This window comes from Gallinula chloropus (genome assembly GCF_964237585.1).
Source record: "Gallinula chloropus genome assembly, chromosome: 4".
Classification (NCBI taxonomy): domain Eukaryota; kingdom Metazoa; phylum Chordata; class Aves; order Gruiformes; family Rallidae; genus Gallinula; species Gallinula chloropus.
In genome coordinates this window covers 3,958,723-3,985,614 of record NC_140088.1, presented here as the reverse complement: position 1 = coordinate 3,985,614, position 26,892 = coordinate 3,958,723, and the positions used below count along the sequence as shown (strand labels likewise).

Here is a 26,892-nt window from a genome sequence, read left to right as displayed (position 1 = left end):
AGTTCAAACTGTATTCAGCAAGAGTCAGTTGACTGCTCATGCTCTGTGTCAACACCTTGGAAGTTTTTTTACAACATTGTTCCTGAAGCAGTTACACTAATGCTCAAGTTCCAGCACAGCCAGGCTTGATATTCAAGGGAACAGAAACACCAGCCAGCTATGTAGTGTCCAGCTTTGATGAGAAGTAGTCAGTAATCAGCTTAGCCTAAAGAGACAAATAGAGCTAGGGTATCCATTCTTTTAGCTGAGTAATGATCAAGGCTGAGAGATGGGATGCATTAGACTATCCTACTCTTTGGCAAATGTCTTTGTGGCTGCCATCTCCCAAACACCAGATTATCATCTTCTAGCCAAACTCAATGGAAATCAGCTCCATAAAGAAGTGATGCGAGGAGCACTGTGAAACAGGCTCTGTGAGCTTGAAATAATGAGATCCTACTGCATGGTACTATCAGAAGTATTTAATTTTTGTGTTAGTGTTTACTCTGAAAATCCAGGAAGAAAAACCCTGGCAGACAGTCTACCTACTGCTAACAGTCTCAGCAGGAGGATCCCTTAAGGGATAAGGAGCAAGCAATAGTCCTAAATTCTACTTTTCCTCAGCGGTACTAAATGAGACCTTATGGAACAGAGCACAGTAGTTTCCAAAGGTCTTTTTGTCCCTCAAAATGACTTTGATGGACCTCCCAATATTGCTAGAGATTTCACCTACCTACCACCAGGAGCAATGGGGAAGACAGGATGTTTCAAGTGTGCACATGCTCTTTAGTAATGTGTCCTAAAATTAAGAATTTCCACTCTGGAGGAGCTGGCTTACTTTTGTTTTCCTTTTTAAATAGGAAATTCATACATGAAGTCACTGAGCAGGTAGCACCTGAATCTTTCACACAACAGCCTTCTTACATTTTACAGAGACCTTGATCCATTCCCACAAGAGGTCTTCTACAACAGCTCAAGTTTCTCTTTTGACATCAAAGATGCTTACAGGTAAGAAGTTTATCTCATGATAAAAGCTATACCCTCCAAATTTGCTACCATGTCAGAGCTGCTGCCCACATCTGCCTGGACATCTGCTGAAGTAGCCATACTTATCCTTCTCCAGCGTGAGCTCAGATTTACCCTAAAACTCTGCAATAATTTCAACAGGAAGGGTGTTGAGCTTTCCCATGTTAGTAAGTTGTATTTGGCAAGCAGCTCCTGGTAGCCTGCCACCTGGAACTGCAGTGAGGTGGAAGAGTAGGCTTTGTGCCCTAAAAGGCCCAAACCCTGGAGGCCTTGTCTGCTGTGACTTTTATAGACTTGTTTTTCCTGCACAGCTCTATTTTCCAAGGATCCTGGAAAGATCAAAGCTGAACATATAAAACCCACAATTGTCTCTACAATGCCAGGTCGTGAACAAAAAGTTACTTGTTAGGAATACAGCAATAACCCTAGAAAAGACAAATGTTTTCAGTAAAGACTGGAGGTACCGAGCATTCTGCTTCCAGCTCTTGGTCTCAGTTGCTCTGTAATGGTGCCACATCTGTTTCCACAGAGTACTCAGTTCTGGAGAACGTTAGTTGCAGGGTGAGAGACTTCTCCACTGCCCATTTATGTCCTGAGCTTGGTGACACACTTTATTGCAGTATGATGTTAAGGTGACTAGCAAGGCGGCTAGCCTGAAAGTCTTAAGAAGCTTTGAAAGTATTTTACTGGCTTGCTCTATTTATTTATTCATTTTAAAAGCTATGTGTCCATAGACAAACAGTTAAGAAATCTTAGGAACAGCTAGCAACCAGGAACACAAGAGGCATGCATCTTCCCCCCACGCAGACAGCCTTGTAACCGCTTTTCCACTACGCAGCAATTAGGCAATAACCTGAGCATTAACAGAAGCTCACCCATGGCAGCAAGAAGTTCTCCACAGGTTGATTTATCCTGTTCTTGACAAGCCAATTTGTCCAGAGCTAAACACTACTGTTGAAACTAGACTGCAACAATCTGCACATCCTCATTTCAAGTTGTTCCAAATCTCTCCACTGGCCATATGCTCTCAAAACGTGTTAATTGTCAAGTGGGATTTTCAGACAGCTTCTTCCTTCAAAGATTAAATCTGTACTGTCTGAGGAAGTTTATTAATTCCAGGAAGTTGTCAAATATCTGTACATAAGCAGGACTAAAGTACACATTGTAGACTGTCCACAATTCTGAATGTACTGATGTGAAATGGCCTGGGTTCACCTGGTGCCAATGACATTGTACATGAGAACCCACTAAAGTGGGCAAGGACAGTGGTTCTGCTGGCCTGTGAGTCCCACACAGCCCAAAAGTCCCCCCCACATAGCTCACAGAAAGGCCTTGTGTTACAGACTGTTGCTTGTTTCCCAAGCAGCCAGAAGCATTTACATTATCTGCACTTCACAGAACTAAACCCTGCCACATGCCTGGACACTGCAGACACTGCTGTAACACTAGTGTTACTTTTTCTGTGTATAAAACCGTTGCAGTTGCCTGAGCTGTTCATAGGTAGGAAGTGGAGCTTATGTGGCTCATTCAGGTATTTGCAGAAACCTCTGCTCTAGTAAATCACATACCACAACCAAGATCCACACACTATTTCACACTGACCCAAAGACAGAGCACGTGTAACCTCACTTGGGATTATTCCTGTTCAAATGCTTTACCTTAATACTCACATTGGCTAATGAGCAGGTTAGTTGCTAACAATATATGCTAGTGAGCTCTATTTCCTCCCTGCTTTGGAGGAGCAGCACACCAGCAGTCTGCAGCAATGTGGCACCTCAAGTGCACAAGCCTTGTGTAGCTCCAGGCCTGGAGGTTGGTGTCCCTGCCTGTGGCAGGGGGGTTGGAGCTCTATGATCCTTGGGGTCCCTTCCAACCCAGACCATTCTATGATTCTATGATTCTATTTGAAAGTAAAAAAAAAACCTACCAAGCCATGCGTTTTAAACCAAATGTAGTGTAAGAAATGAGGAAAAATTCAATTGCTTCAACAAAGCCACATTTTCTAGTTGCGTTTCTGCTCTGACAGATCAGTGTTTAAGCTGTGGAGACACAGGGTGACAGCTCCCACCTGAACAGAAACAGCAAGAACCAGAGTGTCAGGAGAACAAAGTGAGTGTACAGTTAGAAAGCTTTATGAGCTCTTGCACAAACACCACGATGTTGATTAAAGTCCAAAGAAGAGGCACTGAGGAATTCTCACATTCCAGTGTGCAACACAAAGGGTACAGCTCTGCTAATGTCTGTAAACACTCTTCAAAGCACCAAAGGCTGAAAGATGTCTCCTGCCCAGCCCAGGTTCAAGCAATTTTTCTGGAGCTTTGCCATACTCTGTGGGAGGGAGGTAGGGGGTGCAGCAACAAGCTGGATTTAAAAGATCCCCAGCTGGAAGCACAAATAGAGAGACTGATGTTTAAAACTGTCAGTCCCCTGGAGAGAAGCAGGAAACTCCCTTTATGACCCCCAGAGTATTTGTTTTTCCAACAGTTTCCCAGCTCAGCTTGAGATTCTCAAGGGCAGCAACAAAAAAAGTTTTCCCTTTGCTCAAATTAGTTTTGACTGGTCCCCTGGTTCCCAAGGTGATAATTTAACACCTCATTAACAAGTGCATTATTGGAGGAAATTCAAATGAACCGATTTTAATGCTAATTGAATGTTTTCAACCTCAGCCTGCAGGAGTATTTATTTCCCCTTTCTGGTACAACAGCAGCCATTTGTGCATCCCACTGCTAACAACGGCAAGGTACAAGCTTCATTTATTAATATACTGTACGGTACTTAAAATCCATTTCCAGGTGATGTAATGTGGGCTGTTCCTTCATTAGTGCTTATACTTTATGCATGCATATACTTCTGCCTTGTCTTTGGAAGGACAAGAGGAATATAACAAAATTTGAAGTAACCTAGAGGTTAAGCAGCTGACCAAATTACTTGGGTCATATCATCACTCGAGGGCCTGATTAATCACATGCAAGTTAAAATACTAATTGCAGTCTTTTCTCCCCTAGAATTTAAACAGACCACCAGGCTTAGTTTCATTTTCAGCTTGCTTCTCTGTGTGCATATTTACTGAACAGCAATGGTCCCATCCTCTCAACAGCTAAGTCAGGCTCAGTTCTCTGCCAACACCGCTGTACATTCTTATTCCCTTTGGCAATAACTGGTTTAACTGCCTTTTCAGATTTAAGTCTCTCAAATTTGTTGCACACAGCAATGGCAAGACTGGAATGCCATATTAATTTATTTTCAAGGCTTCCTATGACTAGATAGGATCAACTATGAGCTTTTCACAACTGAGGTGCTCAGATGAGACAAATACGGATCAAACTATGTGGAGCTACCTGACTGGCTCTCAAAGGTTATTCTTTTCTGACAACACAATGGCTGGGATGACCTATACAACTGTGACCCCATTGCTTGCAACATTAGAGCTATGTAGGATAGTATTTGCTTTCTATACAGTGTTCAAGACAATGCTCTTCCAAAATTCAAGTGCCATCTTGGCCAAGGTATATCCACAACTTTTTCTACACTTGCTATGTATGGCACTGTTCCTGGGTGTAGGATATTTGCCTCTTTGAAGTTAGATAGAAGACAGTAACCTTTCAGAAATGCTAACACACCTAATTACAATTATTGAGTTACTGTCTGTGGAAGGAAGTACCTTACCTCTTTTACAAGCCATTAACACAGACAGCTTTACTTCAAGCCTAAACCACTCCTGGATTTAAAGCTCACCTCAGTTTTTAATAGACAGGAGAGCAAATTAAGTTTCATCTCTGAAGAAGGTTAACCAGTTCTTAGGACTGGTTTCATCTTGCATGCTTTGATTTGCCCACATCTCAATTGGGCAAAACTTTATGATTTTCTTCCACTTGCCTCCAGCAATGTTATGAGGGCAAACACAGGCTAGGTCCTGAACACAGTGCTAACAGAACTCCAGTTACACAGGATGTGTCACTGACTCTTATGGAAATGGCAGAAAGAAGTCGACTGGATTCCCAGTCCTATTAAGATTGTAATGGTGAAAAACCCAGCTTTCAACTCAAACCAAGCCATTGATGCTGAAAATATCACCAAGACAGATTAAGTACTTAATATCATAAATCTCAACATTGTCTCATGTACCAGGACAAGCACCAAGATGTCTCATTTTCCCCACAGTCAATTTAAATAACCCAAACACCACACGAACAGCAAGAATCAAGTAGCTGGAAACACAACAAGTTTCCAGAACTCCATTCCAGGAATCAATTTGTCTTTTTTGTGTATACTATGACCCCAAAAAGTCTGCTTATTGTGTCTTTTTATTATTATTGTTTAAAAAGAGCCCTTTTATCTACAAAACTATCTGAAGTTCATTCATCGTTGTGGCTGAATAGAAAGAGCAGCATCCACCAAACTGCTGACAAGCATCTGCAACACTTGCTTGGTACCAATTTCAACCTTGGTGATTTTGCACTGAAAAAACAGCTCCAAAAATTTGCTTTCGTGGAAAGAAGCCTTCTCCATCTCTCCTACCTCACCTCATTCTATTTTGTATTAAAGCAATACAGGATGATATGCATGCACAACAGCAATGTGCTCAGGATGCTCACCACTCTTGGGGACAACTGTTCCTTAAAGGAAATTTTCAAAGCGATCACAAATCAAGTATGTTTTGTTTAAGACCACTTGATTGTCACCAAGCCAATTATGTGCAAGACAGGTAATGCACAGTGAAACAGGACAGACACCCAGCATCAACTAACAATGTAGAGGACTTCTGGAAGCATCACTACCAAGCAGCAGTAACACTTTGGCTGTTGAAGTGGTTTTTTTTACAGTCTGCACAAAGCAGCAAGTAATATACTTGGTAGTCATCCATATTTCCTTAACTGTCTTCAGAGAGATGAGGCTTGCTAGTCACTTACATGCATAAACAGCACAAAGAATGAACAGATTAGTTGGAACAGAAATCAAGACACAAGAAACTACTGTCCCAATTCAGGCAGCACATTTGCATGCCATTCATCTTATGTTTGCTATAAGCAGCCATTCAGCTTTTCACAGCATCTGCATTTTGTCTGTGCTGCCTCCTACTAATATCCTATTTAGTCACTGGCAGCTTGCTGGAAAGATATGAAAGGAGATATTTACTTTTTAGTTATGTAAAGGTTTGGTAACTACAACATCTTAAATTGTAAGTTTAGAGCTTGCAGATGTTTCATTAGATTTAGAAACAGCCTGAAGTATAAGAGGAGAGAATTAACTTATTCTTGCAAAATAATACACAAAGCCCCCTTTTGTCCTCAAAAATTAATTGTTTCCTACTACTTATGCCTCAGCTACAGACAATCTCAATCTGACATCACAGTTCCACAAAAGTTTGATGCCATGGAGGACAGCAGTTTTTACAGAGTGTGGTAAACAGAAGCAAGCTGAGAAGGAAGCTGCAAAGACCTTTTCAAAAAAGCATTCTTGAAACCATTAAGAGATAGATGTAGCCCCAAAACAGGGTTGAGAGCAAACAGTCTACTGTTCTGATTCCAGCTCCAACTCACTCCTGTGCCCTTGTAAAACCACTGCTCTATCTCAGTGTTCCTTCATGCATTAGTTCAACTTGATTAATTTAAAAGCAGGGATAATTTTTGAAAAGCAGTTGACTTAGAGGTGCTTAGTGACCCAGTTTAACACTATTTCTCCACTTGTCTTCCACCATTAACAACTCTTACTAGCACCACCCTACTCCACATTTAGTCCTAGTCAAACCACTTGCAGGCAGTGGTCTTCCAGAACCTCACCAATAAACATCTGTTTGGATTCAGTGGAATTTTTCAGCCAAAGCCCTTAAACAAGGAAAAAAATTTTCCCCATGCTATCACTAAGCAGCTGCTCAATTCAGGCAACTGAACTTCTGCCAACTTCATCCATAGAAAATGTCTACAAAGTAATATTATCTCTGAAGCCTTAAGGCAATTAAAAAAATGCATGACTAGGAACCAGCACCGCACAGAAAATGAACAGAGAAGCACTTTCATGCAGGGATCGTCCTATGAGGTGCTTATCCTAGCTGAAGGCTGACTTAGATGCTTAGAAAGCCAGTAACACTCTTATGGGACCTGTACTTGAGAAAAGCTGACTATGAACAGCCAGGCCTTTGGTTATCTAGCAGTTGTATCCAGCTCTTCCAAAAAGCTACACAGTTCATACAGAAATTGGACATACACAGGCTTCTTTGAAATGACATAACTTTCAAACACCAAATCAAATGATCTTCTCACTAGCATGGCTAGGATCCCTTGATATTCCTAGGTAACAAATCAGCAGGATATAGCCTGAGATGCATTTTAAGCAACGTGACAAAAAAAGAAAGAAAAAAGGAAAAAAAGAGGTCTTTTGAGTTAGTTTGTTGGGTTTTGTGCCAAATCTGTTTGTGAACTGGTTCACCTTTCTAGCTCTGATGGACCTTGCTGGCATAACATCAGAACTGCCTGGAGTGGAAGTTGCTTCCATTCTCCCCACTTGAACCACTACCGCACTGCAGTCTCAGAGAGGGGTGATAATGTCTTCACTCCAATGCTGCAAACAGAAATCAGTTCCACATTCCTTCCTTCTCACTTCATTAAGCAAAACAGATACTGGAAGAGACCCAAAACAAGCACCACATCCTGCTGGCAAGTCATCAGCTAGAAGGAGCTCAAACAGCCTCTTTTAAGATGACTGTAAGACCCAGCCCTCTTGTACAACTTTTCGTGTAGTCTGAGGCTTGGTTCGCATCTGTTCAAGAGCAGCACTGAGGACAACTCTTGGCTGGTGGAGGTATCTCCCATGGAGCATGCAGAAGCACTCAGTGCTAGCACAGATACAGGCTACTGCCTGGCTGTACTTGCCTCAGGGAGGATTTCTTTGTTGAGCCACCACCACCACCAATTGCTAGCACTAACTCTGTTCTGAGCTAACGTAAGCAAATGGAATGTGCAAGAGAAAAATTCTTCAGTCATTTCTCCAGTGTGCTTTTTCACTGCAGGAGTTATCTGTCAGGTTAGCTGGTCAGATGACCCATATTCCCAAGCAAATACGGTTCTTCAGTATACACCACCACCTCGTGGCCAGATCTTTGAAGCTCCCACAACTGAATATACTCTGCAGTTTGGATCCTAGGAGCCCCCTGAACTGAATACGCCCTTGGACAGATGCTCCAACTACACTGTCAGCCTGTAGGAGCTGCTTGCAACTTTTTAATTACCTATGAAGAAGGGAAGTATCCTAACACACAAAATGCTGTACCATCTCAGTTTCAAGGCAGCTTACACATCACAAGTGTATTTGCTTCATGGTGTAGCTAAAGGAAGCTGCTCTCTACTAGGCAAATGAGACATGAGAATTTGTATTCCTTACTTTGAAGGCATTGAGACTAGTACATTTCCCTTGCTGATTCCCATAGTGAAAAAAGAAAACTAAGATAATAAAGATGACTATCCTGAATTTCTTCTCCTGGTGCACTGTCCACTGATCTTGAAATCTGCCTCTAACTCCTCAAGTAAAAAGGTATTTCGGGAACATTCCTGTATTTACTTAACTGAAGTGCAACACGACATATACTAGAGATGCCAATCAAAAGCACAGCACCTGCAGTAACCAGCAGCAAGACTGTAAAAGATACACAGCAAAATACTCTGAAAGCAATCTAAAAAATGGAGTAAACAACAAAGGACAGAATAGGGAAGAAGGAGGCTAGAAAAGCTAGAAACAGAATGAAAAACCAATACAAGACAACACTGTGCCTTAGATAAGACTAGCATGACTTACCTCTAAGGTGGAAACAACCAATGCTGTTATTAGGCTGATTTACCAAGTAGGATAGTAAACTGGTTTATTGCTCCAGAAATTCCAAGTCTATGTATACTAACCCTTATGAATATGTCTGCTAAAGGAGTTACCTGTCAGAGTGATAAAGACAGCTCTGTTTGGCTCCACCCTTCTCCATGCTTACTGTTAGAATGACTCACCAACAGTTGTACCATCTTCACCCATAATGCACTTCATGGAGGTGATGATTTGCTCCACAACAGGAGGTGACATGGACGTTGCATACACAGCACTGTGAGAGTATGTCCTGAGGTAATCAATCAGTTCCTACCAAAACACAAGAGGCATCAAACATTGCCTTCCCAGCCCTCAGAAACACTTTATTGTCATACCTCAAGCCACACAGTACAGCAGGCTCTTTCAGAATGTCTGGGAAGAAAACAGGTAGCTCAAGGTCTGATTTTACAGTACAAGCAGTAAGCTGTTGGAGACTGTGTAGCAGGGACACGGCAACCCAGGACTGTGTCACAGGGCGAGAGTGCACGTTGATCAAAGATCAATGCCTACAACAGACTTGCTCAGCTACCACCACCAGCAGTGCATTGCAACAAGGTGTTTGCATTACTCAGGCTGTGCACAGGCCATGTTTCAAGAGCATTTATTATAACAGTGGGAGTATAAAACAAATGAAATACTGGGGAACAGGATCCAAAAGTGCTTACTTATTATGCTCAGTGTAATTGTTTTCCCACAAAAGTCACCAAACAGGGGACTAGGTCAGAAAATACTGTCTCCCATTTATCAGCACAATACAAATAAAGCAGCAGGTGTAATTTAAGAGTGCAGGAACCTTAGCCTACCCCTCCTGCATTTCCCAGTTAAACACACCTGCTACGTTTGTTAGAGGGCAAGAGCAGGTCATACAGGAACAAAGGACCAACACATTGTAGATGCAGGCTGTTCCTTGGTAAATGTAACAGAATCACTCTAAAATACCCAGACCACTCCAGCAAAATATTACAAGGACCAGTGTGAACACCAAGACACACTTCTGCTACCCTAGAATTACTAACGATGCTCCTGGAGATTGCACAAGCAGGGAACATATTATGGAAATACATGGAAGTGTTTAATTTCATGTTGCTGTCAGACTTCATGAAAGGAAGTTGTAAAGGGACTTTGGAATAAACTAGGTAAGAAGATTTAAGGCTTCTTACCTCTGAAGCAATCCCTCTAACAGTAGCTAAAACACAGTTGCAAAAGACTCTTAGCTGCTCCACCTTACACCAAGGGAGTTAATCCCAATAGCTCACTACCTTTGCAAAGAGATTAATATGGTGCTTTCTTCTGGGGAAAATGTCAGAGTAATTTTAATCCAATTACAGTAAGCTTCCCAAGGGGAGCATCTGCAAGCCCCATCTCCATTCTGATGGGCTGAAGTAACTGCCACTATTAGTATCTAAAAACCCTACTGTTCTGGTAAGAAGATAGAATTTTATTCTCAAATAAAACTTAGCAGCACGATCAGTGAGATACATTTGAGGATATGAGAAAGATATGAAGCTGTCTACACACTCCCTCCTGAGAGGAGGGGTTTGGCAAGGCCGACACTTTCTACTAGTACTTGCCAACAGAAGAGTCAGTAGCAAAAAAAACCCAAACCAAAACCCAAGCCAACCAAAGCAAATACCAAAACCAAAAAGGGAAGAAGTGTCTTTTTGGACAGGAAACTGATAAAGTCCAGAAACACTTCATTCTACCTGAGTCACCCAAGAAGGGGATTTTCCTCCAAATAGGCTGAAGACTTGAGCTTTTGGCAGTTTTCCTGCAAGTCTCATTAAAATGAAGATTAAGCAATCTCTCCCAATTCCTAAAAAGGTGTTAGACCACTACTGTACATTCTACAAACTGAGATCATTGCTGACTGTGAGAACTATACTATGAGGTATTTTACTAGATTAGACTTCTGCATTGCAAAGGCATTCACTATACCAGACAGTATGTAAATTTATGGAACAAATGGACAATCAATCTACTTGAGAAATGGATCAATCTTGGAATGCTTAGTGAAGGACTCCACCACCAGCCTAAAATCACCAAAGGATTCCCAGCTCTTTACCTTCTTGCCTCCGATGTATCCTCCAGCAGCTCCAAAGCTTTTGGTGAATGTTCCCATCATAACATCTACATCTTCAGGATTGAGTCCAAAATACTCTACTACACCCCGGCCACTGGGACCCAGGGCACCTATACTATGAGCCTCATCAAGGTACAGATAGGATTTGTATTTCTTCTTCAGGGCAACCACTTCTGGCAAACGGACTATGGATCCCTCCATACTGTTGAGAAACAGAAATTCAGTGTAAATTGATTTATAGAGCCTAAAGGTCACAAACCTATTTTCTTCACTCTTTCAGTAATTATGAATACATAACAATTGCCAGACACATCACATTCTGCAGAGAGATGGAAAGTAACAACTCTTCCTTGCAACTAGGGCCCAGAGCTCCACTTCCTACCTGTTTAAAATCTCTGGGATGCTAACATACAGAATACATATTAGCAGCTACAGTTAAGGCAAAGGAATGTGTTCAATGACAATCTGGTAAGTTAATTATCTTGTCTTTACTTCCACCCTAACATCAGTATTCCAATCTGACATCCACTTACCTGTTGCTTGAGTTTAAGAACTGTCAAGGCTCTCATGAGCAGCACTCCAAACTGCTCTGCTTTGTGTTGAAAGTGACTGTGATTGAAATGCCTACCACAGCTAAGCCTTTACATGCTCCTACTCACTCCCAGTAAAACATTCAATTTGTGCAATTCCATTCACACTAGCATCATCTAGTGAGCACAGGAAGAATGGAATGGACAAGCAATTTAAGACCTCCAGCTCTGATGTAAACAATCAGTTTAGATTAGTTCATTTCCACAATCTAATCAGAACGTGAGAAGCACTGTGATAACAACAGGCACAGCTACAGTACTTGCAACAGAAAAAAGTCTAGGATGCCAGACAAACATAGTTCATTTAATTTGCAGATGAGATTCATGAAATAACTGTGAAGTGACAATATTCATAATCCGATTCGGCAAAGGAACTCAAACACTAGGCAGCAGATCTCACTCATGTGGAGGGTCTTAGGAATATAAAGAATAGTTTGTACCTGTATATTCCTTCCACCAAGATAAGAATTTTTTTCCAGGGCCTCCGTGTACGAGGTTGCCCATGCACAATAGCATCTTTGAGCAGCTTCTCCAGGCTTTGCATATCTGCACCAGAAATTACTGTTAAATGGTACCAAAACAGCTACTTGCTTGAGCTTTGACATGACTAAAGACAGCAATACTCTAGAAACTGGCAAATTGCTCCAGTGTGGAGGACAGACCGTACATAAGTCAGTAAGTGTGGGCTTTGTCTAGCTGCAGGCCCACAGATGAGTTTAAAGGGAACAGGTGACTGTATGAACTCTGAAGAATGATTTCTTCACCCTAAGCTAAAAGCACACATCAGAGCATTAGGCACAAACAGCAAAGAAGGAAGGAAGGAAAAATAAAATGAGAAAAAAAGGGAGGAAAAAAAAGGACAGTATCCCATTGTGAGGAAAAGAAAAAGCCAGTTAGGTAGGTAGCGTGTCCTTGTGGATAGAAACAACTTGAAAAAGTACAATCAGGCTCAAGGATAATCAGCTAAAGATAAGATAGACCAGAGTACAGGACAAAAAGGGGAGCAAGTGTACTTTATTAGTTTGTTTAAAGTGGAAGGCATCGGAGGTGTGGAGGGGGGAATAGCTATTAAACCAAAAAAGAAAAAGAAGATAAAAGAACCACCAGTGTAGGTAAGAGGACAGTGCTCAGGAACTAGACAGATGAAGTTAAGTAGCAATGTGTTCTGAAACATTACTAACTTTGACTACAAACACCTGACACAATCTTAGACCTGACTAAGGTGAGCAAATAAAAACACACAAAACCAGTCCTGAAAAAAACACCCCAGGAAAGGAGTGGAGATAGGAGTAATCAAACCATAAAAGCTAAATTGCTGAGCAAGAGAGATATAAACACTAGGGCATGAAAAAGAGCATGAACAAGCATGAAAAGAGGATTGGTAGGCTAGGGAAGTTGTGGCAGCAAGAGGAGCTCGTGAACTAGAAAGTAAACAGCAAAACAGGTCTGTTAACTGTTAGAAGACAGCTAGTGTTCTGAAAAAGACAAAGGTGAAGCCAGCAGTGGAGTCTCTGCCTCCAACAAATCTCTCAAGGAAGAAAAGATGACTTTAGTGTAGTTACAGAGAACAATTGAATACATAATTCTGCTCTGATGTCTCAAGAGGGAGAGACTGGGAAATAGGTCTGACCTTAATAAAAAGGACAAACTGCAGAACAGGGGGGAGGGAGGGAGAGAAAACAAAACATTGATCAAGTATTTTAAGGGGGATTTTTCCTTTCCCCCATAATTTCTGAAAGGCAGAATATGAATGAAGCCATTAACACCTCAGGAAAATGAAGTTAAGGCAACAGAGCATAACAAGAGTAGGACTGAGCACACACACAAAACTGAAACAAACATCTTAACAAAAATCACTGCTTGCATTTTGCCTTCTGATTCTAATCTGTCACTCCATTCTCTTTCACACATCCCCACCACAGGTAAGGTTTCTAGAATACCCCCTAATCTCACCATTGCTAGTTTTTACCCCATTGCCACAGATCATCTATTCTTTCTCATCACAGCAGAGCTTGTTAGTCCTTCTCCTCATACCCAGAACTATGTTTGTCACCAGTGTTCTCCAAATTCTGGATCTTGATGCAGTGTTCAGAAGTATGGCTATGCAAATGCAGAAATTGAATGCAAAGCTCTTGTGATCTTGCCCAGCAATCAAGATTTATAAAGAATTAATAAAAAAAACCATAACAATGTTACAGTGAGCTCTACACTTCTGTAAAGAAAAATTATTCAAATGACAGAGAACAAGAAAGAGAGAACTAAAAAGAAGCAGTAAGTACAGCAGAGGATTCACTACCAAGTAGGACAAAGGAAAAGTAACTGCAGCTGCCCAAGCTTTGCTGTAACCACCACACACTTCAGAGTGCAGGAGTTGTCACAACCTCAGAGACTGATAACATGAAGAGTATCAGGAGAGGCAGAAGAATGAAGGCATTGGCTTTACTAACCAAGGACAACCAGGTACCTTATTCACTGAGAATGAGAGAAAGAAGCTCTAAGTATTTTTAACCTGAAAGTTTTTCTAAATACCTCATTTGGAGGAAGCTGAAACTAGCAAAGTGAAAATTCTGTGTATTTTGGAAAGAAATACTGAAAGCAAGTAACTCAGTGAAATTGATCTATGCTTCACATCCCCCAAATTCCTTTTATACTACATTGTACCACTGCATAGCTGTCTGGATTAGCTAGGACATCTGCATTCAAAACCTTCTGTTACACATCTGGTCCTAAAGTTAAGCTTTCTCATGCCCCAAATTGTAACCTAGACCACAAGAAGATTGCATTACTCTGTGACACAGACTGTTCAAATAGACCAACCATGCTGAGCTGAGTAACAAGAAGTCCTCTTAAAACACTAGTGCCCCTACACACTTGCCAAATAGCAGCATGTTCCTCACCATGTGCAGAGGATGAAAGCCAGAACAGTTTCAGGATAAAAAACATTGAGACTGAACACATAAAAAAACAGCCAATTCAGGATGGTTACATTCTCAGTAGCAGCAGTCTTCTGACCTTTCAGGTAACCAGCAATTGATTTCCTTGCATGAAATTGGATTTCCAACTACAGGGAGATAGAAGAGATTGTCTCTGATCTATAGCATCTGCAGAAACGCAGAATCTACCATCTGATACTTACTGTTGTGCTTAAAGATTCGAATAGTTGCTCCTGACAGTCTTGCTCCCAGCACTAGTGATGCGTGGTTCAGTTCATCACTCAAAATCAGACAGCCCTGAATTAGAAGGGGAAAGGGAAAGACATTGAAAAGGTTATGCTTCACAGCCAAGCATGTGACACCTTTCAGCTCTGAGGTGCTTAGAGGTCATTTGAGGGGAAAAAAAGAGCATTTCCAACAAATGCAACTAACCCAGACAAGACTTGCTAAGTAACAATTTGAGCCTTAGTAAGGCAAATAAAACTAACATCAGGTCTGTATTTTAAGAACCACTTAAGTTTCCTGAGGTCTTGCAGCTGAATCTGCCTGAATATCTCACCTTGATGATTACTCATCCTCCAATTCAGCCAGGTAAAACAGAGCAGAACAGCTTGCCACATTTCACTCAGCAAGTCTACAGCAGTGCTAGGAAACAGGCCACCAAAGTCTTGGATTAAAGAAGCTACCAAAATTACAATATTAGGAGGCAACCACTGACTAAACCCATGCACACTGTGGTACCAAAGGGACTAGTTTTCTTCAAATAAACAGAACTATTAAGTATTTTTTGATGGAAGTAGCATATGAGACATGGGAAGTGGAAAACAAAATTGCACAATGAAATAGAGAACTTCTCTGAAGCCATTAAACACAACATTTACTTCTTTTTTTTACTTTTTCAAAACAGGGAAGATATATCCTTTGACAAATATCAAAACAGGACATATGTTGAGAGCACAAATGATTTCAGATCAATAGCTGATATGGTGAATGTTCAGTCACAGTGTTATTGCTGTGGACTACAGAAACACATATTGAGTGATGAGTTTGTAAGAAAGCAATAATATTCATAAATAACCTTGGCCCACTTTAATTACTGTGCAAATCTGCTGCAATTCTAGAATTGACTTTAAGTTAAAAATGCAGAAAGCATATCAAGAAGCTGAAGATTTGATGCTATACACATGCTCATTCTGTTTATTAACAGCTGGTGGAGGGAAGAGCCAGGAACGTTTCATCTCTGCAGTAAGAGTTACTAGAAGGGACTGTGGAACACATGGTCTACAGTTACACAATGAGGTGTCACAGGCAACAGGAGTATTTTCTCCACACTAAAGGAAATTGTGCACCAGGATGCAGTGTACCTGGAAACATTCTACATCCTGGGAAAGCTCGAGACTGATTTTCCTTAGAGACTGCACTAAATCTCAAGTGTTTGAGCTGCTGTTACAAGGATTCACACTGCCTATTTCAGAAACATAAGCAGCATTTGCTCTTTGGAGCTGCTATACTGAACAAGAAGTACATATACTATGTCAGAGGGCATTGCTGTTAAACACTACTGTATCAAAAGCTTAATATAATAATAGAGTATTAGTATCTTCCTTAAGTGGGAGGAGTAGGAAGAGCAACATATTAGAAAAAGAGGAAGAAAAGATTAGTAGTCTAGAAGGAGCTTCTCCATAGAACAAGTATGAGGGGTTGATAGAGGATCACTGACAATCTGATGTAAAACACAGAGCTGCTACTGCAACAACAAGACTTTAGCTGCATTTGACAGCAAATGTACATTTGAGAGAGTGTCCAGGAGCAGACTAACACTAACTGGAGATCACACTACTGGTACCATGAAAAACACATGCCAGTGAAGGTCAAACTTATCAATGCTTCGTACAAGGCAGATGTGGAAACCAAGGAGAATGCCCATTGCACCACAAAGCACTGCACACATCAGTGGTGTAATTCAGTCCTGAGCACTTCATTTCACAAGCTAACTATACATGGAGGTTAATTTGTTTCCTTACAACCCAAAAAAGATCCTTTGAGCACCACTGCTCTATTACCTAGCCTCAGACAGTCCAAAGCTATGATGAAACTCTCTGTGCTGAAGGCAGCACAGAGTGCTGTTACTAGCTAGTTCGACTAACTACTTTAACAGCAGTTACTCTAAAACAGGCAAGTTTCAGAGTCCAGCTTGGCCTCAAATGATATAACAACTTCTGACTCTGTAATTCTCAAATCTCACGTTATCTGTGGTCCAGACTCAGCATACTTGTCAGTGACCGTGCCAGGCAGCCAAGAACTTGGCTGTCAACAGCAGGTCCCTCCTGCTGCAAACTGCCAGGTGCAGAAAGACTTGTTTTCAGTGATGCTTTAACAGCCCTGAAATACAACTTCCAGTGTGCACCAACTGGATGTTTTCTGCTTAGTAGGAGCTGCTATTAACAAGACATAGTGAATAAAAGTCAAGTAGGTAATGCCAATAAAGCTTTTGAATTCCTTTTGCTGACCAGGTTAGAGTGGGATCCCAGGACAGTCAAGTTTATTTATTGCTATTAAAAGAGGATTCAGTAGCAACATAAACCAAGTGCTTAAGGATTCCACAGAGCAAAAACAGAGTTGGTCCAGGATTACATATATGTAAGTTGATTGCAGTGGTTTGTGTTCTAAGCTAATTAAGTTGCAATATAAGTGCCCAGATATGATATAAAAAAATTATTAGCTTCAAATCATGTCAGTGACTGTCGAAGAACCCCTTTGGCCAAATGCAGATGCCATTACTGATTGTTTCGAGCAGTTTTGCACCTGAAAGTTTACAGAGGACATTTAAAGAGACATAAAAAATAGTAAAAAAAAAAAAGCTCAAGAGTTTAAATCAAGCATGGGAATCTTTGGGGTTTACTGAGGACTCTATCAAAGCACTGCCAAACAGGCTGTGCACACACAGCCAATTGTGTACTGGATGGCGCCAGAATTCAGGATTTATGTGAGTCCCTATCTGCAGACAATGAAGAAATCAAAAGTGCAGTGAGAAGCAAGTTCAGGCAGCCAAAAAAAGCATTTAGTGAACATCCTGAACTGTGGAATGGTTCATCTGACAAGAACTCTTTTCTTCAGAAGACAGCATTTGCTGTTTGGAGTATTCACCTGAGTATAAGGGCATCTCTAAGTGCTACGAAGCAGAAGCTTCTTATTAATTTATTTAAAGCACACAAAACCTAAGTAGGCTCATTATTAACACTGTACAGACTGCTGTGTCCATTTATGAAAATAGTTGGCTTTGTAAATATGCAAGTTATGCCCATGAAAACAGGTATGTTACGTGCCTTGGAATCTACTGTTCAGATTATCTCAATGACTGTAAAGTTCAAATGTGAAAACTAAGGGGCTAAGTAAGGTGTCTCAAGAGTATTCTCATAAACTATTAAAGATATACAGTGGAATCCACATACACAGAGAAAAAAACCCAAACATAGAGGAACTGCAGTAATGGACAACTATGTACTGACTTACAACAGACAGAACTCTACTTAAATGTATCAGACCGTGTGTGTTCTGAGTTCAAGAGGTCTCACAGAACCCACCAAACATCTTTCTGTTGAAAAGGAAAAAAATCAAGGAGATGTAGGAAGACAAAGAGAAGGAAAATTCAAGTAAAAGATATGTCAGGAGTAATGTGGTGTTCACAGAAGTATTTGACTCCAGAAAGGCTACGTCTGAAGCACTGAATTTCTCTCCAGCATCGGACTCAAAAAGGTCTTTGATTATGGAACACATCTGATCTTTAAAACTTAACAGACCAAAAGAAAAGAGGCATTATGTAGATTGCACTGCCTCATTGTTACAAATAAAAGAGCATGCAGGAAGACACTACAGCCAGTCAAGAATTAATTCACCAGGAGGGAAACTTGCTGGGAAGACGACAGTTGGAACAAGACACCAATTTTATAATCTGTAGATAACACAAGTGGAAGAATTTACAGAAAGTGGAAAAATAAGTAAATGGAATAAAGGAAAAATATTTCACTACACAAGGACAAAGAATTCCAATAGGCTAGTGGTCTCAGGCTAACAATGAATCATTTTCCAAAAAGGAAACAGTTCCATGCACTATTTTCCTCTAAACAGGAGCTAAGAGAACATATTTTTTCACCAGAAGATGTAAACAAGGAGCTCTCTTCCATTTAATTTTTCAATAACTAAAAAAAAAAAACCCTAGTTTGAGATGTGGGACACTCATGGTGCATTGTGTATTGTTTTATGGGGCGACAGACATCATCAGCCTTCACATTTGACCTGGTTTCTCTCAAATAGTTTTTCTACAAGGATTTTGCTCCTTAAAAGAAGTATTTTTCAGATGTCACTCAACGATAATAAATTCTGTATGCACCAATATGCAATTAGGCTTATCTGTGTGTCTCACTGATAGAGTCATTTCTTAGTGTCTGAAGAGCATCAAAATACCTTCAGCCAATCAGCTGGCTAATCAGCCATCATTTCATACACTAATGAGTAGCCTGTGGAACCAAACCTGAACATGCTAGGCTCTCTCCCAGAAAGAGGGCAAGAGCTGGACTGTTACTGGTCCCATGGATGCTATTTCCTGCTGAGATTTTTGCAAATGTTAGGGATGCATACTATGACCTATAGTTTCCACAGAGAGTATCTGCCACTGAAGGAAAACAAAAGCAAGAAAGTAGCTTTTAGAAAACCCAACCAGCAGAGTCTTTGTTAGATGAGCTTTTTGCCAGTGACTTAAGCCATACCTTGCCAACTAAAGCAGGAATGTTCATAGAGTTGGTTGCAAACCCCATTCCATATGCCATTGCAGATTCCACACCTAAGAATCTGGCGACAAGCTTTTCCAGCTCCTCATGTTTGTCCAAGTTTCCTGCAAATCAAACAAATAAGAAATTCAGAGCAAGAAGCTTTCACTATTGCTATGATCTAAGAGAAGGATTTTCACTAGCCAGGTGGCTCTTTATTTAAAGCCCCTAAGGGAACACCAAACAAAAATATACATGTAAACATAAGTGAGTCAATGACTATGCCATGTAAACTGAATTCAGCAAGTCATTTGTCTTCACTAAAGTAAAAGCTTCTTTATTGATTAGTCTAGAGTTCAAAGCTACAAATAACAACATTTTAAAGACCTGTGATTAGACAACAGGCTTTGAAACACACCTTCAGGGAACTTACTCCAACTTACCCATCTCCTGCCTAGTGCTGCACACCCCAGCTCCATACTGGGACAGAACTTTAGCTGCTGCTTCTTGGCAAGGGCCAGCCTTCTGTGCAAATCCAAGGTAGTTGTAGGAACCCATATTAATAATGTCCTTTATCACTCTCCCTGTATACCTGTGTTTTAAAAACACCACGTTAGAACACCCACAATTAAAGAAATTAACTAGACTAGAAGATTATTTCAGTTTCCTGTAATATACACTGAAATGTGAAAAAAAATAGAACCAACAGAATGAAACACTGAATTATTTCAGTACTGTCCCACATCCTAAACCTGGAACAATCAGTGAAAAAGATGCTTTTCCTATCTTATTGTCTCAAGCTCATTCCCACAGGAGTTTACATTAAAAGGTGCATTTGCTGTCATATCTAACATTGCTTGAGGCTTCTCAAGCTGTTGTTGTTTCTTTTTCTGGCATGTCCCCCCTTCATCCAAGTAACATACAACTGACTTCTCAATTACAAAATAAGATCTCTAGATCAATTAACTTGTCAGCCCCTTAAGCAGGATATCCTCTAACCACCAAAAGGAAACCCATCTGGCACTGCTGTGCTAACAGTACGTGACAGGGAGATTAAGGAAGAAGTTCAGTGGAAAAAAAAAAAAAAAGTAATTATTTTGCCCTTGAAAACCAAGGAGAGATATGACTAGTTTCAACAAGTACTGTGCTGCAAACCTCTTCAGATTAAACTTCTGATAGGTTGTTTCCAATGTGTAAAAATCCTTGTTCTTGCATTTCTGATTTAGTTTCTACTGAGGACTTCAGTTCTGACTCAAAACTATTATGTTAAATTCCATTTCAGGCAGCAAGGTTTACATCAGGTGCCAGGGGTGACTCTAAATCAAGGCAAAGTCACAAGCAGCAGTGCAATTCAAAGTGTCCACTCCACCTTCTGGTCACCACACACAAAAACATCGGCACATGCCCATGAAACTGTAACACGGTCTAAATAAGTAGCCTTAGTGAGTACCCAAGAGATTATACACAAATAACACCTTGATTCAGGCTTAATGTGGCTCTAAGCAACCTTATCTACTATACATGTCCCTGTGTAGTGCAGGGGGGTTGGACTAGATGACCTTTCAAGGTCCTTTCCAACCTAACACATTCTATGATTCTATGATTGTTGGCCAGGTGTGTTTCAAAAGATCAAAACTAATCAATTCAAGCCACTGGAAAGCTCAAAACAAACACAATTCCCTGCTCCTTTAACCTCACAGCCTGCAACTTCCTCTCACAGACCTTTTACTTAAAGAAAAGGCTTCCAACAACTATCTTTCACTTTGACTCACGTGAAGGTCCAGTTATAGTCATGGGAAACTCTCTCCATCATGTCCACTTTGGCCCCTGGCACGCTGCAGATGGGGCGGTTCCAGCTGTCCCGGATGCGCATGTACAGGTTTCTGTTGTAGAAATTTTCAAAGTCCTGGTACAATGGGACAAAGTCCTGAAACACATCAAAAGCAGTCAAACTAAAGGGAAAATATATACCACAGCAAAGGTGGAATAAGATCTTTCTGGCATTTGGGTGCAATTTATAAACAAAAGAGAGGAAAAAAAAAGAAATCAAGAAAATTCAAGAAAAAAAAAGGGTTAAGAGTTCTTCCTCATAAGCCCTGAAATCAATTCCACCTAAGTGGAATTCTAAAGTAAAGTGGTTTTTATCCTGGAAATTCAGATCAGTGCAAAATGATCTGAAGGTAAGAGAGCAGCAAAACTGAAGGGATTAATCTGCTAGCATCAAATCCATCTGCTAGATGCAATTTCCAGACTTTTTCAACCTGCAAATCTACCATGCCCCCCAAGACTTCCTCAACACTGAGTGCTTATTTGTATATAACTTAAGTAGCTTATATAATCTAAAAGCCATCAACCACAATTAGGCAAAACAATCGTGGCATCAGGTCATGCTTCAAAGCCTCAAAGAATTCCACCATATGAGAGAGGAAGTAGTGAAAGCAACACAGAAACTGAACTGGGAGCTCCTAATGACACAATGAGGTCTTGTTTGCTCAGCTCCAACAGTAGGTGAAATACCTTGGCTCTCTTTCCAGCTCTTGCTGGGTAGTGGAAGTGAGCATCTGTCTCACAACATACAATAACTCCCTTCCTGAAATGTATAGGCATGTAAACTTTGCAAGAGGTTTCTCCTCAGAGTTCAGCAGCGCAAGGGAACGTGGTGTTGCTTTTTGGCACCAACCAGTTTGCACTGCTCTACTGGATACACAAAGAATGTGATAACTGAGGTAGTCTACTGTATTTTATTCTGTCCATAGGCAATGCATTTAATACACATTTAATATGCATACCAGTGCTGGTAGCACTGGCATTATAAGAGAGGCTTAGTTAGAACTTCCCACAGTTGTTTGTGGCCAACACAAGCTAGCGAGCTGCGTTATGGCATCTCTCTTCTCTACAGCTTATCAACACTTACATCCAAGGAAGTTTCTTTGCATGAGCATTTCCTGAATTCTAGCTTCCCTTCCAACATTTTTCAGGAAAAGTAAGTGACTGTCTTGAATGGATAACACACAGGAATGTCAAACTCACTGTGACAGCAAGGGTATCTGAGCACTCAGGAACATTTTTTTCTGGCCTGCTTAAAAGGCTCCAAAGCCTTGAGATCTCATGACTATTCAATTAAAAGGGAGTTTGACATTTGGTAGTGATAAGAATGCATAATTCATTTGCTACTGTTGGGGGGAAAAAAAGAAGGAAGAAAAAAGAATCCTTTTAACCATCCACAAAAGGAAAATGTAGAATTTATCATAGGGGTAAGAGTCAGCATAGCATTTCTTCCTGTTTTGCACAAGAGATGCAAACATTGTGTGGGGCATTTTATTTTTGGTGACAGGATAAGCAAGACAGAATATCTGCCTGATAGCTTTACCACTGAAGCAAAACTGGGAGCATTTATGCCAGCTTTTTAATAACAGCTCAAGCAAATAGGCACTTAAAAGCTTTTACTTACAGGGTTCAACTGCAGGAAGAGTACTTTTTTTTTCCTTTCCCTTCCTACCTTAATGATCTAACAACTTTGTAATTTTGGTTTAGAGAAAAGGACCCATCTAGGTCTGTCCCTGTTTCATCCTCCTACAGAAACTGCACAGGAAAGACAGAGGCCAAAAGTGTGGTTACAAGTTGCACCTCAGACCCCTTCTGATCTGCCTGTGCAGGATGACATGCCAAAAAGGCACAGTGACATTAACTTCCCTCACTTCAACTGTGGAAAACAGAATTTAGCCAGTAATCACTCCTCCAGAGAATCCCAAGGATTTCTTTCCTCAGTGACAGACACGAGGAATAAAGTTTCCATAGGACAACATGCACAGAAGGGCCAGCTGGAGTCCTGTGTCCAGATCTGGGGCCCTCAATACAAGAAGGATGTGGAACTGTTGGAGAGGGTTCAGAGGAGCCACAAGGATGATTAGAGGGCTGGAGCAGCTCCCCTACAAAGAGAGGCTGAGGGAACTGGGCTGGTTCAGCCTGGAGAAGAGAAGGCTGTGGGGGGACCTCATTGCAGCCTCCCAGTCCCTGAAGGGAGCTTATAGGCAGGAGGGGATTCGACTTTTTAAAAGAGCAGATAATGGCAGGACAAGGGGGAATGGACTAAAGCTGAAGGAGGGAAGGTTTAGATTAGATATTAGGGGGAAGTTTTTTCCAGAAAGAGTGGTGAGGGGCTGGAACAGGCTGCCCAGAGAGGAGGTGGATGCCCCGTCCCTGGGGGTGTTCAAGGCCAGGTTGGCTGGGGCCCTGGGCACCCTTGTGTAGCTCCAGGCCTGGAGGTTGGTGTCCCTTCCTGTGGCAGGGGGGTTGGAGCTCTGTGATCCTTGGGGTCCCTTCCAACCCAGACCAGTCTATGATTCTATGATTATTTCTTCCCTGTTCCTCTACTTGCGTATATTTTTGCATTGTTTCACATGTGCCAGGTCTTATCTGAAGCCCCTTTGTCAAGAGAGGGTTAACAGGGGCAGTAGGTCAGCTAAGACAAAGCTGGAATCCTCTAGAAAATCATTACTTTTCTGAAGTAGTTACAGAGCTCTATCCCTCCTTGTTGTCAGTGTCTCACATTGTTCCTGGAAGAAATTTGGTTTGGAGGCTGATTCACTAACAAATCAGCCACTTTTATGAGGTAGAAAAATGTTTTGGTATTGACAAATGCATTTGAGAACCTCCTTCACACATGAAAAGTTACACAGCTACTGTACTCCAGTACAAAGTGGATGTGCAAGAGAGCACTTTTCCAGCAATAGACTGAAGATCCTGATTCATGACAAAATGGAAGTAATTCCCTACAAGTGTCTGAAACTCTCTGCCACATCATTTGCAGAGGAATGGGAGAAGTGAGAAGCTCAACAAGAAACTCTGGCACATTAGAAGATCAATACTTGAGTGACTTGTTATGTCTAATTAGAATCTCCTGAGATTCTTTTAAGCATTTTCAACTCCTCTTAACCATCTCTGCATGAGAATTCAACTTTGCAGTAGTTAATTCAAGCCCACTATGCCACCCAGGGAACAACTGAGACTTCAGCCAAGGCTAGGAGCGGAGGCTGGAAATGAGTCCATCATACCAACTCAAGCAGGTATGCCTGGGCTGATGCAGCCCAATTTCACCTCAGATGACTGCTCAGATAGAGCATGTTTTATTTTGAAACCCAAGCTGACAAGGCAGGAAGAGTAACAAGCTCAACTGGTGAGATACAGACAATCACCCACAACAGGGTGACACCACCAAGAGATAAAACGAAGCATGATCTTACAAGCCAACACAATCACGAAGCTTGAAGTGATCTAACTGTGAAGTAGAGTTCTCTGAGCCTGCTGGATTATGACAAGGAAGAAAAGGTGCCTGGAAAATCAACAAGAATTCAAGCAACACATTATGGGTAAGGGAATGAAAGGTCTAATATGGGATGCTAGCCTTAGTTTTTGGGGGTACCAAACTGTAGAATTATAGCAAAGGACTCTAAGGGAGGCATCAGCTTAATGCCAGCCCTTTTGCTGTCCACACTGTGTGTGCTACACTCTGTCCTCCCCAGCAAACCACCCTCTGCTTGCCTCTTATGCACAAGGTCCTTGAAATAGGACCTGCAGGACATGTGATTTCGGCATAAATCAAAACGGGATTGTCTGCTTCCCCAGTAATCCTAACCCCACCAAGAAGTTTGCGTGCCCTATGCATCTGAGTAGACAAAAATGTGAAATGGTAGGGGCAGAAAGCCTTTAGAAACTGGTACTGACTTCTGGACCAGATGGTTTGCCTGGTTGGTTTGGGGCTTGGTTTTTCATTTATGTAATCACTCCCCCTTCCCACCCCTCTCCTTCTACAGTGTGACATTTCAGATAGAGAGTAGAGAGGACAGTACATCTGAAGTACTCATGAAAATTAAATGCTTTCAATCTTTGAACCAAGACCTATTTGGGGAGGGAGGATGAAATCTATCAATCTATCAAATGGCTGGAGCAGCTCCCCTACGAAGAGAGGCTGGGGGAGCTGGGCTGGTTCAGCCTGGAGAAGAGAAGGCTGTGGGGGGACCTCATTGCAGCCTCCCAGTGCCTGAAGGGAGCAGAGGAACAGGAGGGGAACCAACTTTTAAAGGGTTTTTTAAGGGTAGACACTGGCAGGACAAGTGGGATGGATTAAAACTAAAGGAAAGAAGGATTAGATTAGATATTAGGGGGAAGTTCTTTCCAGAGAGAGTGGTGAGGGGCTGGAACAGGCTGCCCAGAGAGGGGGTGGATGCCCCGTCCCTGGGGGTGTTCAAGGCCAGGTTGGATGGGGCCCTGGGCAACCCTGTGTAGCTCCAGGCCTGGAGGTTGGTGTCCCTGCCTGTGGCAGGGGGGTTGGAGCTCTATGATCCTTGGGGTCCCTTCCAACCCATGCCAGTCTATGATTCTATGATTTTAATTCATGCTATTTCAAATTTTTGGCACTTGGAGTTACAGTGCTGAGCTACAACACCATCCTGGAAGCAATTACTGTCACCTTTAAACAACCTTCAGGGCTGGTTGCTATTTTTCCATCAAGTTCATATCCTGTTTCAGATCCAGCAGCCTTTCTAGCTATTACAGACCCTATGACTATCAGCCCAAGATGGAACAGGTTCATTTGGAGGAAAAATATTCTAGGAGTGACTCGATTCTTTGAGCAGTCTTCAGAGTAAGAATGGTCAAACAACTGCAAAGTTTATGCTGTTTCCAAAGGAGGGAACAAAAGCACCATGTTCTTTTCTTTTAATTCATATGAAGATAGAGCTAAAAAAATCCTGAACACAGAGCTAAGAAATCCTGAACAGCTCCGTTCCTGTCGATTAAAGTATAGAACACATCCCCTATTAAGTAAGGTGATGCCTGATGAAGAAACTTCAGTAACTAGTGCTCTCCCAGATGCCTAAGAGGTGTAGCAATTTCAAGAAAGAGTGAAACAAGGGAAGAATAAAATTCTCCCTTGGGGTGCAGCACCTTACCGTTGGTGATTTGGGAAGGGCAGATTTCCTCATTCCATAAACTAATACTACAACAAAGCAAAGGTCATAATGAGAGGCTTGTAACCATTAGCTTGGGGCACTGTGACAGGCAAATGCAGTGATGCTGCTGCTTTTGGAGCCAAGTTTTCAGAGCGTTGCACCTACGCTGACAAACTGTGCCATGAGCAGCAGCCACGCTTATCTGCAAGTCACACCACCCATTCCCAGGTAATACAAAACTGGCTCTGAATGGAAGTCAAAGAGACAACTGCATCAAATGTCATGCTTCTAAAAGGAAGCAGAAAGACTAGTTCCATCTCACTGCTACATGAGTCAAGAAAGAGTGGAGCAATAACTGTGGGTAGGCTTAATACACACCATCAGGAGGCCTCTGATGAGCTATACAGATGCTAAGACAACACTGAGCAAGTGACTCCAGTTTACTGTCCTGAGATACTCCTACAGCTGGGTCCCTGTGCACAAATGTTTGAAAACCCCAGATTCTAGAAACATGTTCTAACTGGGCAAGGTACTGACCACAAAGAGGTATAGAATCATAGAATGGTCTGGGTTGGAAGGGACCCCAAGGATCACAGAGCTCCAACCCCCCTGCCACAGGCAGGGACACCAACCTCCAGGCCTGGAGCTACACAAGGCTGCCCAGGGCCCCATCCAAACTGGCCTTGAACACCTCCAGGGACGGGGTATCCACCACCTCTCTGG

The 26,892-nt window shown here is 41.7% G+C and overlaps 1 protein-coding gene across 1 annotated transcript in view; it reads right to left on the bottom strand.

The window, feature by feature from the left end:
• SPTLC2 (serine palmitoyltransferase long chain base subunit 2) overlaps positions 1-26,892 on the bottom strand; it is a gene marked incomplete at its 5' end in the record, with an annotated part of 77,992 nt that overhangs the window by 34,923 nt on the left and 16,177 nt on the right. The window contains 7 exons of the mRNA XM_084263976.1: positions 8,994-9,120; positions 10,913-11,132; positions 11,961-12,066; positions 14,657-14,750; positions 19,220-19,344; positions 19,663-19,811; positions 20,992-21,146. Of these exons, the coding sequence (XP_084120102.1) occupies positions 8,994-9,120; positions 10,913-11,132; positions 11,961-12,066; positions 14,657-14,750; positions 19,220-19,344; positions 19,663-19,811; positions 20,992-21,146 (976 nt within the window). The remainder of the gene's footprint in view (positions 1-8,993; positions 9,121-10,912; positions 11,133-11,960; positions 12,067-14,656; positions 14,751-19,219; positions 19,345-19,662; positions 19,812-20,991; positions 21,147-26,892) is intronic.